Below are 16,474 nucleotides of genomic sequence, written 5' to 3'. Positions count from 1 at the left end.
GTCAATTCACCTAACCTGCACATTTTTCGACTGTGGGAGGAAACCGGAGCAAACCCATGTAGACAAGGGGAGAATGTGCAAACTCCACACAGTCAGTCGCCTGAGGCGGGAATTGAACCCGGGTCTCTGGCGCTGTGAGGCAGCAGTGCTAACCACTGTGCCACCCACAAATATTAAAAAGGACAATAGTGATCCAGGTTGTGTTTTTTTTTAACAAAAAAGGGTTTCACAGTCACCCTGTTCAGCTATCATTTAATTCCATAGTTTTATTGAATTCAGCTTCCAGAAATTTAAATGGTAGGACTCAAATGACTCAGGGTAGGAGAGCTCAAAACTAGAGGGTATGGGTTTAAGTTGAGAGGGGAAAGATTTATAAAGGACCTGAGAGGCAACTTTTTCACACAGACGGTGGTTCGAATGTGGAATGAATTGGCAGAGAGTGGTAGATGCAGGTACAATTACAACATTTATAAGATATTTGGACAGGCACAGGGAAAGGAAAGGTTTAGAGATGGTTTGTTGGTGGGGGGGGGAGGGGTGGTGTTGGAGGACATCCTTCTGAAATCAGAGTATTAATGTTTGAAGTAAGAGACAAGATGTGTGTAATACTGAACCCCACAGAGTCACCAAGCAAATGGACACAAATGGCCACACTTGGAGCTGGAGACTAAAGATTCCTCAATCAATATGTACAAATAAAGGTTTAATTCAATGTAAATACACTGTTCTTCTAGTTTTCTTGCCTTAATATTGGTAATGATTAGATGCAGTGGTTGTAAATAATCCTTGCTGCATAATCGTCAGGCTGTCCATGTGTTTAACTCTCATGTTAGAAACCTGTTTTACATTGTGTTCAACTTTCTTTTCCAGTGGATTAACTGTAACTTGTTTGAAAAGCTTTTACAGTAGCAATATAGGCCATAAATAACATGGAGGCAGTGGTGATGTACTGGTAATATAGCTGGGCTGGCAATCACAGTACCAAGCTAATGCCCTGGGGGTATGAGTTCAAATTGCACCATGGAAGCTGGTGGAATTCAATGGATAAATCTGGAATGATACCCCTTGGACTGTAATGGTTCATAAAGTGGTTCGCTTTACCACAGAGCGGGACACCCGCACCAATCAACCCCACCGCCCTGTGGCCGAACATTTCAACTCCCCATCCCACACTGCCGAGGACATGCAGGTCCTGGGCCTCCTCCACCGCCACTCCCTCACCACCCGACGCCTGGAGGAAGAACGCCTCATCTTCCCCTCGGAGCACTTCAACCCCAGGGCATCAATGTGGACTTCACCAGTTTCCTCATTTCCCCATCCCTCACTTTATCCCAGTTTCAACCTTCCAGCTCAGCACCATTGTCATGACCTATCCTACCTGTCAATCTTCCTTCCCACCTATCCGCTCCACCCTCCTCTCCAACCTATCACCATTAACCCCACCTCCATCCACCTATTGCACTCTCAGCTACCTTCCCCCCAGCCCCACCCCTCTCTCACTTATCTCTCCACCCCTGAAGCTCCCAGCCTCATTCCTGACAAAAGGCTTTTGCCCAACACATTGACTTTTCCTGCTCCTTGGATGCTGTCTGACCTGTTGTGCTTTTCCAGCACCAATCTAATCGTGGTTGAGAAAGGCACAGCCAAGGTCACCCACCTTCTCAAGGGCAATGAGAGATGGAGTATTAATGCTGGCCCACATCCCAAGAAAGAAAGTAGATTTTGTTTAATTACATGTTGTCACAGACACTAAAGATTTCTATTGCAAAAGAAAAACTTTCCACCTCTTCTTTATAAACTGTTTTTATGCTACAGGGACATTGGCAAAGATAATCTTTGCCATGCTTCACCACATTATCAGTGTGCCCTCCTTGAGGGTCACCACTCACTTGACCCCAGCCAGAGGGTGACTTGTAATGGTTTCTCCCCCTGCTCCCTGACCATTGCCACTGGTGTCTCCTAATTCCTTGGACCCCTCCCATTTCTCTTCTACATGTTGTTCTGAAGCAACATCATCTGAAAACACCATGCTACTTTGTACATTGATGACACCCAGTGTGACGGCACTGCACCCTGTCCTGACCCTCCAAGCTGCTAACTGATCAGACTGCTTCTCCAACAACCAATACTGGATGAGTACAAACCTCCTCCAATTAAATATTGGACAGTCTTTGTTCTCCATTCCAACTCTGTTTCCTAACTACTCACACCAACCCTCTCTCCAGCAACTGTCTGAGACTAAATTAGATTGCTTTTGACCTTGGCTTTAAGATTTAGATTTGAGATGAACCTCCAGCCACATATTCCTACCATTCGTAAGGATTGCCTTTTATTATCATAGTAACATGTCCCAACTCAGCTCAGCTATTGTTGAAACCATCATCCTTGGCTTTGCTATTTCTATAGTCAACTATTTCAACATGTTCCTGGCTGACCATTCACATTCTACCCTCCATAAACTCGAGGTCATCCAAAATTCTGCTGCCCAGATCTTAACTCTTGCCAATTCCCATTCACTGACATCATTCTTAGGTTTACTGGTGTGCATTGGCTCCCAGCCAAGCATTGTAAAACTCTTACCCTTGGTTTCAAATCCCTCTCGGTCTCCCTTTTCCTGAGCCTGTCAGCTTCTCCAGCCCTTTGACCTTCCGAAATATTTGTGCTTCTCTTGTTCTGGCCTTTGTACATCTCAGATTTGACTCATTCCATTAGTGGTGACCATGCCTTCAATTGACTAGGCCCCCTCGAACCTTTCCACCTCTCTATCTTACTCTCCCTCCTGTCGTTTTTGATCCTTAACAAAACCTACCTCTTCGAGCATGTTTTTCATCATCTCACCTCATACCTCCTCCATGTATCCGTATCATTATTTATTTGAGAACATTCCTGAGAAGCTTGGGATGTTTTATTACATCAAAGGCGCTATGTAAATACGTGTTGATGTGCTGGCATTGACCAAATACATCTCCTTTGTTTAAATAGTCTTCCCTGGTAACCTAAACTCAAATTCCTTTCCTCAGTGTTTCACTCATTCAGTTTCACCTTCCTGTTAGATGAAACTTGCTGGAAAGTGCTCTCACGATTCCAGCAACAGGAAAGACAGTGAGTGGAATTTATTTGAAACGTCTGTTCTGGTAAACTATGTGCCACCTCATGCGCAAAGCATTTGCATTAGCTCCAGTTAACTATATTTCAAGGAAGGTTGACCAGAGACTCTGATGGGAAGATGGTAATTATCTGAATGTATGTTAAACTAACAGGTAGCGTCACTTCGTATTTTGATAAGAGGATATTTCCTGCACTGTGAAGGCTTGTTCCAACAAGCAACTCATCTGAGCCCATTGGAGTATGAAGGCATAATTAATCAAACCAGTTTAAGGCTGAATAGTTAGCATATTGATTGATAGAGAGTTTCAAAGGAAACCTCGTTTACTTAGGAGTATTTCTCTGCCTGACTGCTCAACTGATTGAGATTTGTGTATCAGAACCTCAGCAAACAGTACGACTCAATTTCTATTTTATGTATATTAACCTCTGTTCACCTTTCTTTTAGTCCAACAGAAATAAATTTGCTGTTTAACTGAATTCAAGTGTCTTTGTTTACTGGTGAGGTAGGCAAATTATAGTTTTAACAGTGAAGAAGGGATTATGATGGAAATACTTTAGCTGAACACTATGTGGGACAATTGTATGAACTCACTTAACTGCAGTAAGCACTGCATTCCATTCTATCATGTTCTTCAAGTCTTTTCAATGACATCAATAAATGGAAATATTGACATGGTTCAACACAAATGAACACAGGGTTATATCTACATTAAAGAAGATGCATTTAGGAAAGGCCTTTGCTTATTTACAATTGCTTGTAAGGTGAATTGAGATGGAACATCTCATTATTACTCTTTCCATGATGAAAGTTGCATTTGGATGCTACTCTCAACAGTTCACTTCCAAAATTAAATGCTTAATACTTTTGTGAAGACAGCAGCTATCTATTTATAAATGTAGGACTTTACTACTATGTTGAAGGAAATCTTTCGAGACAGTATGACAAAAAGGACAGAAATAAAGGAAACCATGACAGCAAATACTAAACATATATTCCTTAACAGAGGCTCAGACCACTGTCCACGTTCACTCTCTTGTATGAAAGTACAAGGTAATGAATACACAAGAGTGATTAACCCTATAAAACTGTGATTCCCAATTCTGTTTGCCATGAAACCCATTTCAAGGATGGGAAACTGTTGTGCTCTCTTGAGACTAACAGTGAGTCACAGAGCAAACAGGCCTTTCAATCCAACCGGTCCATGTCTACCATGGTCCCAAATTAACCTAGTCCCATTTGCCTGCATTTGGCCCTTATCACTCTGAACCCTTCCTAAGAAAGCGAGAGTAGGATATTGAAATTGCATGATCAGCCATGATCATATCAAATGGTCATGCAGGCTTGAAGGGCCTACTTCTGCACCTATTTTCTATGTTTCCATTTATGAACCTGCCCAAATATCTTTTAATTGTAGCTGCATCTATCACTTCCTCCAGCGGTTCATTCCACATATGAACCACCTTCGGTGTGAAAAAGCTGCCCCACGGAGCCTTTTAAATATTCCTCCTCACCTTAAAATTATGCCCTCTAGTTTTGAACTCCCCTATCCTAGGGAAAAAGACCCTTGCTATTATCCGTACCTGTGCCCCTGATGATTTTATAAACCTCCCATAAGGTCACCCTTTAACCTCCTACGCTCCAGTGAAAAATGTCCCAGCCTATCCGGCCTCTTCTTATAACTCTCACCCTCCAGTCCCGCTAACATCCTTATAAATCCTTTCTGCATCCTCTCCAATTTAATAGTATCCTACTTTTGAACCTTTAGCCTAGTGGTATTATCGATAGATTATTAATCCTGAAATTCAGCTAATATCCTCGAAACACAGGTTCGAATCCTGTCACCACAGATGTGGAATTTGAATTGAATAAAAGAAATCTGGAATTAAGAATCTACTGAAGACTGTGAAACCATTGTTGATTGTCGGAAAAACCCATCTGGCTCACTATGTCCTTCAGGGAAGAAAATCTGCCACCCTAACTTGGTCTGTCATATATGTTAGATTCCCTACAGTGTGGAAACAGGCCATTTGGCCCAACAAGTCCACACCGACCCTCCGAAGAGTAACCCACCCAGACCCAATTCCCTCTGACTAATGCACCTAACACTACGGGCAATTTAGCATGGCCAATTCACTTAACCTGCACATCTTTGGGCTGTGAAGGGGAGGAAACCAGAGCACACAGAGGATGTGCAAACTCCACACAGTCACCCAAGCCTAGAATCAAACCCTGGCCCTGGTGCTGTGAGGCAGCAGTGCTAACCACTGAGCCACTGTCCTGCCCAAAGTGACTATGTGACTCCAAACCCAGAGCAATGTGGTTCTTTTTCAACTGCCCTCTGAAATGGCCTATCGAGCCATTCAGTTGTATCAATAGACTGCAGTGAAGACAGAAGACCTTCTCAAGGGCAACTAGGAATAGATGATAAATCCCAACCAGCCAGAGACTCCCATGGCCCACATGTGAATTTTAAAAAATGCCAGTAGTAGGGAAGACTTTGAACAGAGGCAACAGGGAGGAGTCAGATAGAGAGAGTTCTCAAGAAGATTTCCTACTCTTTTATAAGCATGTTAAGTTCCATCATTTTTACTGCTCCAGGAACCAGGTATCAAGGTTGAGTCACTAAAGGTCACACCCACAATTTGAACAATATTTTAAGGTTTAAAAGCTGCCTTGCAGCTGTTCACTCAGTCCCATATGTTAGCCATTCCTACCTTGGAGGTCACGACCCCAAAATGAATGAGTCAGCACACCATTTGAGGTCACAGCTCCCACTTTGGGCCTAAGTAATCTAAACTACTCCACATATCCGATATTTCTTAACGCAAGGATTTTTAAAAGAAGTTTTATTTCAGTCAGGGAATGACTGTCTTGGTGAAGTCAGCAATTTAATCCATTCCAAAACCCATACTGCTTGGCTGGTGATGAAAGAGATCAGTTTGTGATATTAGTGAACAATGATTGAATGTATTAACACATTTGTGGTGGGCACAAGAAATTCATATAAAAATATTGTCAACTTATGAGGAAAGCTCAAGCCCATTGGAGTTTTAAAGAATTACTAATGATCATTTGGGAACAAAGAAAATTCTGGGGAAGTTTGACAGACGCTGGAAAAATGTTTCTCTTTCTGGGAGAATATCCATCTGGGAAGCACAGTATAAAAATGAGGGGCTCCCATTTAAGACAGTGATGAGGAGAAATTTATTTTTGAGAACGTGATTAACCTCTGGTTCTTTCTACCCCAGAGAGCAGGAGGCTGGGTCATTGAATAATTACCATGTCTGAGTTAGATTGTCCTTCTCATTGTCGCTGGGTCAAACTCTGGAATTCCCTCCCTGACAGCATTGTGGGTCTACCTACAGCACACGGCAGCAGTTCGAGAAAACAGCTCATCACTATCTTCTCAACAGCAACTAAAGGTACGCAATAAATTCTAGCCCTGTCAGCATTGCCCACCTCTCACAAGAGATTAAGAAACATTATAGGGAAATAAAACAGATTTTCAATCTGCACAGAGGGACAAGGGCTGTGGAGGGACAGACAGGAAAGTAGAGTTGAGGTTACAATCAGGTCAGCCACCATTGTATTGAATGGCAAAGCAGGCTAGAGGGGCTAAATGGCCTACTGCTAACTCTTATGTTCTTATCTTTGTAAGCAATCATTTTCTAATCTCAATTTGTGGGCTACCATTGCTGAAACCACGAAGGGACAATCCAGAATTGATTACTTTGGGACAGTCAGTGTTAAAGATACGCAGAAAGGGCTTACGATTTTGTACAGTCAGTTAATTAAATTTTATGTTTATGTATACAAGATGGTGACAGATTTGGGAGAGAAACTTCAGAAATTCACTTGACAGAGCCATCTAGCGGTCAAAGTTTCTTAACTGCTGACATAGGAAAATTGAATGGAAAATGTTGCCTGAGCAGTTTGCAAAAGTACATGTTGAGAAACACGTGACCAAATCCTATTAACAGGGAGTAAGACTGGAGTGGAAAAATGGGCATTCTATGTAGGGTTTATAATGATAAATAGATTCTGTGACTTGATGATTAAAATTTCAGCAAATATCATCATTCCTTTTCACAAGGTTTTCTTCAGATCCATATTCCTGGGATGTGTGTGTCACTGATATACATCGCCGTAATTGCCCTTGGAAAGCTGGTAGTGAGCTCTCATCTTGAGCCACTGCAGTTGGTGTGACGTAGATACACACAGCACTGTTAGGAAGGGAATCAATACATTTTAGCTCAGTGATGAAGGAAGAATGCCAATATGCATCCACATGGTGAGTGATTTTGAGGTGAATTTGTAGACAATGGTGTTTCCAAGTGTGTGTTGCCCTTGTCATCCTGGGTGGTAGAGGTTACGGGTTTAGAAGGTGCTGTTACAGGAGCCTTGGTTCGATGGTGCGGTGCATCCTGCAGATAGTACTCTCTGTGGCCACTGGCAGATCAAGAATCTAACAGGCCAAACACGATTGGCTGCAACTGCTGGGAAGCCTTTAGAGAGGTGTCCCCCTTCACAACGGTACAATGGTGGTCCAATTGCTTGACAATTCTTTTTATTTCAAAGTTTATTTGGGGAAGACAGAATGGTAGGGGGCTACCTTCAGGTGACCCCCCCACCTCTCATTTAGCTAATTGAGAGATTAGCTTCTATGTGTTTATGGTTTGGTTGGACCCCGATTGGCCCTCCATCTTTAAGAACTTGCCTGCTATCCTTTACTGGGCCACCTGGTCACTAATGGGCCATATGGGCAAATATGTGAGGTTCGTAGCTCTCCTTCACACAGGGTAGGCTTCTGACCTCCATTCGAGTCCGATGGTGAGGTCCTGAGGCCTGTGGAGAAAAGCCTGCCTGGTGCTCCAAGTGAATGACATTTCTTTGCAAATGGACTGGTCTTTTAAGCAAATCCTAAGAGAAAGCTCCTTGTGGGAGGAAGGTGGGACTGGTTTTTTTGAGAAAGGAGGAGAAAGTGGGGATATGGAAGAGTCAATGAACAGCATTCTCAAGGCTTGCAGACAAGTTGGTTGAATCCAGTAGAAAAAGGTGTGCTGACCTACCTGGTGAAAATCATACTGGTTAATGGGAAAAGCAAATAAACACAAAATTGTAATAGGTTGTCATAAATCACACTGCTGGCAGTTACTGACTACACTCAGTGCAGTATCCGAAGGAAACAAGGCTGCTCTGTGTTTTATAGGTGATGGGTGCGGTTCAGTTTAAGGCGATCTGGCATGTGGAGCTTGCTGGTTACTTCAGGTAAAACCACTTTCTACGCAGATTACCTTTCTTGCATCATTTCTGTTGCGTAGATCTGAGGCAAAAGTACAATCGTACTGAGTTATATGGTGTAATTTTGCCTCGTTTAGGAGACTCATGAAGTCGATGTGGATCAAGTTCTTCACGATTTTATGATGTTTACAGCAGGAAGGTAAGGCTTTCTAAGCCTGTGCTTTCCTCTAAAGAGCCGACTGCACAAGGATGAAAGGGTGATCTGCAAAGTGGGACTCCCAAAGATATCACAGGCGTTTCAGCCTAAGGAGCAATACCAAACAACATTTGATACCAAGACACACAAGGAGCTATCAGGACAGGCAACCCAAAAGTTTAGCCAAATAAGTTGCTTTAATGGAACATTGAGGAGGGGAGAAGGTGCAGAAAGATTTAAGGAGGCAATTCCAGAGCATGAGGCCCAGTCAATTGAAGACATGGCTTCCAATAGTGGAAAGCTATATATTGGTGGGTGGCCTCATGGTATTATCACTAGACTATTAATGTGGGGACCCAGGTTCAAATCCTGCCATAGCAGATGGCTTATGCAAAATCAACTTTATCCTCAACAGAACAATATTAGAATTGAATCATAACTTATTTTCTTTCGGATAAGAATTTTATCGAATGTGTGCTGCAAATTACAATTATTTCTCCACTGAACTTAATGTGCCTGGAGTGATCCTGCTAGTTTGGGTTACTGCTGTGGAGCACAGCTTAGAAAGAGGCCCATACTCCACTATTTTTAATCACGGCAGGAAGGCTGAGCTGCTGTGTATCGAGTTTTATAATGCAAATACCAAACACGATTGTGACGCAAATATATAAAGCTAGAATCTTTTAGTCTGCAGCTCGTTGGGTTACTAGAATGTTTCTATCCATTTCACAAATTGTTGTGAGCATTTTTAGTCAAGCCTACTTACTTAAAAATACCTGAGACTTGTTGGTGCTTTTTCATTGCCCCTTGTTTGAAAATAATTCACTCGTGACAGCAAATTACATTTATATAGTGCCTTGATCATATTAAAATGTCCCAAGCTGCTCTACCAAAGTATTATTAGACAAAAAGTATCACCACACTGAAGACAGAGATGTGGTCAAAAATATAGTCAGAAACTGGGAGAAAGATAGAGAGGTTTGGGAACAGACTTCCATGTTGGGACTGCACGGCGGCACGGTGGCACAGTGGTTAGCACTGCTGCCTTACAGCGCCAGGGACCTGGGTTCAATTCCCGCCTCAGGCGACTGACTGTGTGGAGTTTGCACGTTCTCCCCGTGTCTGCGTGGGTTTCCTCCGGGTGCTCCGGTTTCCTCCCACAGTCCAAAGATGTGCGGGCCAGGTGAATTGGCTATGCTAAATTGCCCGTAGTGTTAGGTAAGGGGTATATGTAGGGGTATGGGTGGGTTGCGCTTCGGCGGGTCGGTGTGGACTTGTTGGGCCGAAGGGCCTGTTTCCACACTGTAAGTAATCTAATCTAATCTGCAGGCAAGGCCACCAGTATTGAAGAAAGCCAGGGAATAAAGGAATTTACAAAGTAAATTAAAAATCTAAAACAAAAATGTCACCTCCTGAATTCCATTCATAAAGGACAATTCATTTTAAATGTGATGGAATACTCTGCACTTGACTGAACTATCAGGGCTCCAGCAACCATGCTCAACCTCATCAAGGAGAAGGCAGGCTGCATGATCAGGACCCCATCCACCACCTTTAAGATTCCCTCCACTCATGCCGAGTGACAGCAGTGTGTGTGCCATTCACAACATGCACTGCAGCAACTCACCAAGGCTCCTTGGTTGCACCTTCCAAATCGATGTAACTATCATTCAGAAGAGGAGGACATGCAGGCAGAAAGGGGACACCATTATATGCAAGTTACCCCTTGAGTCACACATCATTCCATCTTGGAAATATACTGGCATTCCTTCATCAGAACTGCCTCAAAATCCTGGAACTCCCTTCCTAAAGCACTTTAGGTGCAGCCATTGTGGATACACGGCAATGGTCCACAAAAGAGTTCACTGTCACCTTCTTGAGAGTAATTAGGGATGGGCAATAAATGTTGGCCCAGCCAGTGCTGCCACCATCCCATGATTCAATACAAAGAAAAAATTCAACAAAATATTAAAACTGTAATGAACATGTTCATGATTTTTACGCAGAGTACACAAATTAATTTCCACTAAAGAATGACAATGTTCTTAGTTGTTTCAGTGCTTTTCTTTGGATTACTGTGTCTTACTAAATCTATCAGTAAAGAATATAAAAGCAGGATATGATGTAATGGAGCTGGTGAAGTCAGCTCAAAGCCACACGGAGGCGATGTGAGCTGTCCCTAAGATGAATATTTATGAGCTGACTCTGAGGTGAACAGTGCCTGAGGTGAGTGATTCTGAGTCAGTTGCACATTTGTTCCCCCATCCATTTTCATCATTAAGGGATAGGGAATCAGGATGGTTTCTATTTTTTACAGATTTGTAGCTCATGGAGGCAGCACAGTAAAATGCAGTTGCCTTTCTGTTGTTTGAGCCACAGGGCTTGTGCACGTTAGACCTATCAGCAGAAGCCTTTGAAGGATGAGGGTATATTTGGAGAGGAGAGGTCACCCTGCTGGATATGTTTTTTGCCCTTCATGAGATGTCAAATGTCCTTTGAGATTGTAAACAGTAGTTATGGATGTGTGTAAGTGGATACATGCAAAGGGACTGTTAAGGAATCTGTTGGGCTGCTAAGGGAACTATCAAACTGTTAAAGCATTTACATGTCCTGTCCTTACTTTTTCTTTTTAAAAAAAACCGTTTCCAGTTCTAAAAAAATCCAATGCTTGCTATTTCAGTCTATCTGATCACAGACACCTGAAGTTTATTGTTATTGTGTGATTATAACCTAGCATTGTTATAGCAGGGTGCCTGTCAGTTTGCAGTTTGATTGTCAAAGTGGTTTTAAAGGCCTTGAAATTGGACTCTGACCACAAATGCTCGATGTTGTAAGCAATTAAATTGTTGAAGGAAGTTAAAATTTGTGAATGCGTTTCAATGCATTTAAAACAAAATAATGAATTCATCAATAGATGATATATTACAAACATACAAACACAAAATAGGAGCAGAAATAGACCAATTGATACATTCAGCCTGCTCTGCAGATCATGGCTGATCTGTTTATGTTTCAAATTCTACATAATCTACCCTAATAACCCTTGATTTCCTTGCCTGACAAGAATCTACTTACTTACGCATTAACAATATTTAATGACTTTATATCCACCTCTTTCTGAGGCATAGAGTTCCATAGTCATGCAATTCTCTGAGAGAAAAGTCATTGATGTAAATTCTAAAAAGATTGAAACCCAAACACAGATTTCTGTGGGCTTCACCTGTTACATCCTGCCAATCAGACAAAGACCCATTTACGGATACTCTCTGTTATCTGCCAGCCAGCCAATCTTCTATACATGCGAATATGTTAGCTTTTAGATAATGTGCTTTGGTTTTCTGCAAAACATTAGAAGTGATACTTTATCAAATGCCTTCTGGTAATCCAACAACACTATATGCTCAATATCCCCTTTATCCATAGAGTATTTTAATCCTCCAAAGACTCCAAGAAATAATTAAACAGGACTTTCCTTTGACAAAACCATACTGACTCTTCCTGGGGTTTTTCTGAGTGCAGAGCTATAACCTCTTTTAATGATCAAATTTAACACCTTCCCTATAACAGACAGCAAGCTAACTTCGAGTAAAAAATGAGGTCTGCAGATGCTGGAGATCACAGCTGCAAATGTGTTGCTGGTCAAAGCACAGCAGGCCAGGCAGCATCTCAGGAATAGAGAATTCGACGTTTCGAGCATAAGCCCTTCATCAAGCTAACTTCACCTATACTTTCCTGCCTCCCTCTCTTTTGGAATGGAGGGGTTTTATTTGCAAATTTAGAGCAGTTATTTGCTGCCACATTTGGAAAATTAACAGCAAGCAGCTACTGCCATATTAGCAAGCTCTTTTAAGACCTTAGGTTGAGGTCAATCTGGTTTGGAAATTTGTCAGCCTGCAACTCCTCCAGTTAGCTTTGTACATTTCCCTCGTGATAGTAATTTCACTAAATTCCTCTCTTCCTCCCACCTCTGGATTTACACTGATTATCAAAATTTTTTGCAACCTCCATAGTGAAGACAGAAGCAAAATTTTTATTCATTTCATTTGTCATTTCCTTGTCATTCAGTATTAATTCTCACTTCCTGAAGGACCAACACCCAACTTAATAACTTTCACTTTATAAAAATCTGTAGAAACTCTTGCTATTCATTTTCTATAGCTGATTTCCTCTCATAATATTTCTTCCTCCTGATTAACCTTTTAGTCATTCCCTGCCATTCTTTGTATTCTGTACAAACATTTGATCTACAGCTCAGCTTAACACAATTATATGCATATTCCTTAAGTTTGACACTTTCCCTAACTTTTTTTAGTTAACCACAAATGGTGTTTTCCTCTCTTTGGATATTTTTCTTCATAGTAGGATTCTATCTCTCTTCACTCGTTCTCTGACCTTCATTTCCCATACTACTATCTTTCTCTACTTGATATATCATATTTTCGTTCATTTGATCCCTTCCCCCTACGATTTAGTTTAAAACCCTCTCTCCTTCCCAAGTTATGCAATTCACAAGAACTCTGATCCCAGTACAGATCAGGCGTACACGTCCCTCATTTTCCCCTGTACTGGTACCAATAGTCAAGAGCCAGAACCCACTTATTCTGAAATATCCTTTCAAATGTCTATTGCTACATATCTATTTAACTGTCCCCTAACCTAATATGACATTCAATTTGGCTTGCTCAATGTACATGCCCACATAATTACTCGTATTAAGGTTTGCAACGCTAGTTTGAGAACCAATTTTCTCTCTTTCAAACTGGATGCAAAGTTCAATTATTTTGTGGTCACTGTTACCTAGATTAGATTAGATTAGATTAGATTAGATTACTTACAGTGTGGAAACAGGCCCTTCGGCCCAACAAGTTCACATCGACCCTCCGAAGAGCAACCCACCTAGACCCATTCCCCTACATTTACCCCTTCACCTATAAGCAATTTAGCATGACCAATTCACCTAACCTGCACATTTTTGGACTGTTAGAGGAAACCGGAGCACCCGGAGCAATGGGAGAATGTGCAGACTCCACATAGGCAGTCACCCGAGGCTGGAATCGAACCTAGGACCCTGGTGCTGTGAGGCAGCAGTGCTAACCACTGACCACTGTACTGCCCTAATGGTTGGTATATTTGAAAGATGTTTTTCTTTCTTTCTCTGACCCTCATTTTCCATATCATTATCTTTCTCTATTACTTTGTTTGTACACTTTGATATACCACATTTTTCCAGAATTGATCCCTTTCACCTTTAGTTTAAAATCCTCTCTACTTCCTGAGTTATGCAATTCACAAGAACACTGATCCCATTACAGTTCAGGTGTAGACCGTCCCAACACAGCCCTTATTTTCCCTTGTACTGGAGCCAGTTGGTGAGGTGTCCCAGAGATGTTCTCTGAAGTGTTCTGCAAGTAGGAGTCCCGTCTCCTCTCCGGGACACCCGCACTAACCAACCCCCACCACCCCATGGCCAAACACTTCAACTCCCCCTCCCACTCTGCCAAGGACATGCAGGTCCTGGGCCTCCTCCATCGCCACTCCCTAATCACCCAACGCCTGGAGGAAGAACACCTCATCTTCTACCTTGGGACCCTCCAACCACATGGCATCAATGTAGACTTCACTAGTTTCCCCTTTTCCCCGCCTTATTCCAGTTCCAACCTTTCAACTCGGCACCGCCTTCATGACCTGACCTACCTGTCCATCTCCCTTCCCATCGATCCACTCCACCCTCCTCTCCAACCTATCACCATTACCCCCACCTCCATTTAACCATCGCAATATCAGCTATCTTTCCCCCCAGTCCTGCCCCCCTCCCATTTATCTCTCTACCACCTGGGCTCACTATCCTCATTCCTGATGAAGGGCTCTTGCCTGAAACATCGTTTCTCCTGCCCCTCGGATGCTGCCTGACCTGCTGTGCTTTTCCAGCACCACACTCTCCTTCCTCTAATTACAAGTTCCTTTCCAGAGCTGAGCAGATGTACTAAACTTGCCACTGGGCAGGCAACACAACTGCCTGGATTCTCAATCTTTTCTGCAAATCCTGGTGTCAATCTCCTTAACACCGCTAAGCTCTACTACTACACATTTGTTATTGTGCACCTCACTTGAATGACTTCCTGCAGCACGCTGTAGCCATAGTCAATTTGCTCATTGACCTTGCAGCCCCTGCACCTTTCTCAACAGGCTGAGAGAACCTTAAACCCATCAGACAGTTTCAGAGGCTGACACCTTTCCCTCACACCCAGACACACCAACTCACCCTGACCATTGACAACATCAGAACATGTTCCCCTCAGTGGCGTGACTGCTTCCTGGACAAATATTCGAGGTAACATTCTCCCTCCTTGAAGTATCACATTGTTTGTAGTTCAGCCTCCAACTCATAAATTCAGAGCCAAAGCCATGTGAACTGCAAACATGTTTACAGACATGCTAGCCCAGGTCACAATGGTATCCAAGAGCTCCTACATATTACAGCCATTACACATCACTTGTCCTGGCATCCTCATGTATTTTAACTGATTAATCATATTATTCATCTATTTATGTCTTGTATTATACTATTTTAAATATACCACATTTTCTATAGTATATTAAAACTTAACAACAGAAAATATGTTAACTACTTCTCAGAGACTCAACAAACAGGTAGCTCCTAGTACAACAAGAATCAAGTCCAATCAACTCCAATGAATCTAGCTCAATCTCTGCTAGTCATGGGATCTCTTTCCCACCTGCTCCTCTAGGCAATGCTGACTGTCTTACAAGGGGTCCTCAACCATACCTCACTATTTTATATCATACCCTGCGGATTGTCCATGGTGGATACTGAGTGAGATCTTGTAGAAGGAGTATGGACAAGGAAAGCTAGGTGAGGAGATAAGGGTTGAAATGAGTTGGCACAGGTGTGCAAAGAGCCATGGGGCTGGGTAGAGCTGCATAAGATGATATGGAGGGTATGAGGAACCATGAGGAAGTTGGTGGGCGATCTGAGATAGTATGGTTGGGTCTTAAGGAGTATCTGAGAATGAGGCAGATGTGGGGATGAAGGCTTTCTGTTTAAAAACCATTTTACCAGAGACAAAGTGACTGATCCTCAACGTGGAGACTATGGTACTGGGAAAGCACAGCAGGTCAGGCAGCATCCGGGGAGCAGAAGAATTGAAATTCCGGGCATTAGTCCTTCATCAAGAATGAAGCCAAGGTGGGCCTTTCCAATAAACCCTCCACAGGGTCCACACGCCTGAGAGCCCATGTAGCTGCTCCTGGTCTCTTTACAGGGGCAGCCCTGCTCTGGCTGCCTTGGGATCAAAGTCAGGTTTAGGAGCCAGTAATTTCTTCTGCACTCCCAACCTGAGTGTGCCAATCAGGCTCACAAACAGAGAGGGTTCATGAGGGCAAATTCCCTGTGAAATCAGATCCCAACTGTACACTACACAATCAAGACAGGAAGGAGCATTTGGGGAAATGGAACAAAAATAGATTGAAATAAAGGAACAGGAAACTATTTGATAGCTATTTGTTTCCTTTCGCTTCTCATAGAGTCTCTGTCCCATATACAATGGGTAGGGCATGTTTGGAAGCTGCCTCCAATGCAGCTCAACATTTCCTAACAACTGGAGGCCTAGGGCTGAGAGACAACTTGCCTGTCTCATCCAATACCTATGTCATGGTATCACCTGCAAACTGTGCAGTTCATCTTAAAAAGGGGACTGTATAACTGTGAACGCATCAGGTTCTTACCCTTATTCTTCTCTGGTCACATCCTCAATTGTCTGAGGATGGCCAAACTACACTTATTCTGTGAATGTGTTAGAGTTAGGCCCTAAGTCCAGCTCAGTCTGAACAGGATCAAAATCTGGCAGCTGACCCTATTCTCAACTACATGGGACCCTATTCTTAACTACAACCAAGCTAACCCTTCC

The 16,474-nt window shown here is 42.7% G+C and overlaps 1 protein-coding gene across 1 annotated transcript in view; it reads right to left on the bottom strand.

Moving 5' to 3' along the window:
• Positions 1-15,823: 15,823 nt before the first annotated feature.
• hnf1ba (HNF1 homeobox Ba) overlaps positions 15,824-16,474 on the bottom strand; it is a 74,056-nt gene continuing 73,405 nt past the window's right edge. The window contains exon 9 of the mRNA XM_060847765.1: positions 15,824-15,902. Within this exon, the coding sequence (XP_060703748.1) occupies positions 15,824-15,902 (79 nt within the window). The remainder of the gene's footprint in view (positions 15,903-16,474) is intronic.

The sequence above is a fragment of the Hemiscyllium ocellatum genome, chromosome 31 (genome assembly GCF_020745735.1).
Source record: "Hemiscyllium ocellatum isolate sHemOce1 chromosome 31, sHemOce1.pat.X.cur, whole genome shotgun sequence".
In the NCBI taxonomy this organism is placed as follows: Eukaryota; Metazoa; Chordata; class Chondrichthyes; order Orectolobiformes; family Hemiscylliidae; genus Hemiscyllium; species Hemiscyllium ocellatum.
This window is presented reverse-complemented; position numbering and strand designations above follow the sequence as displayed.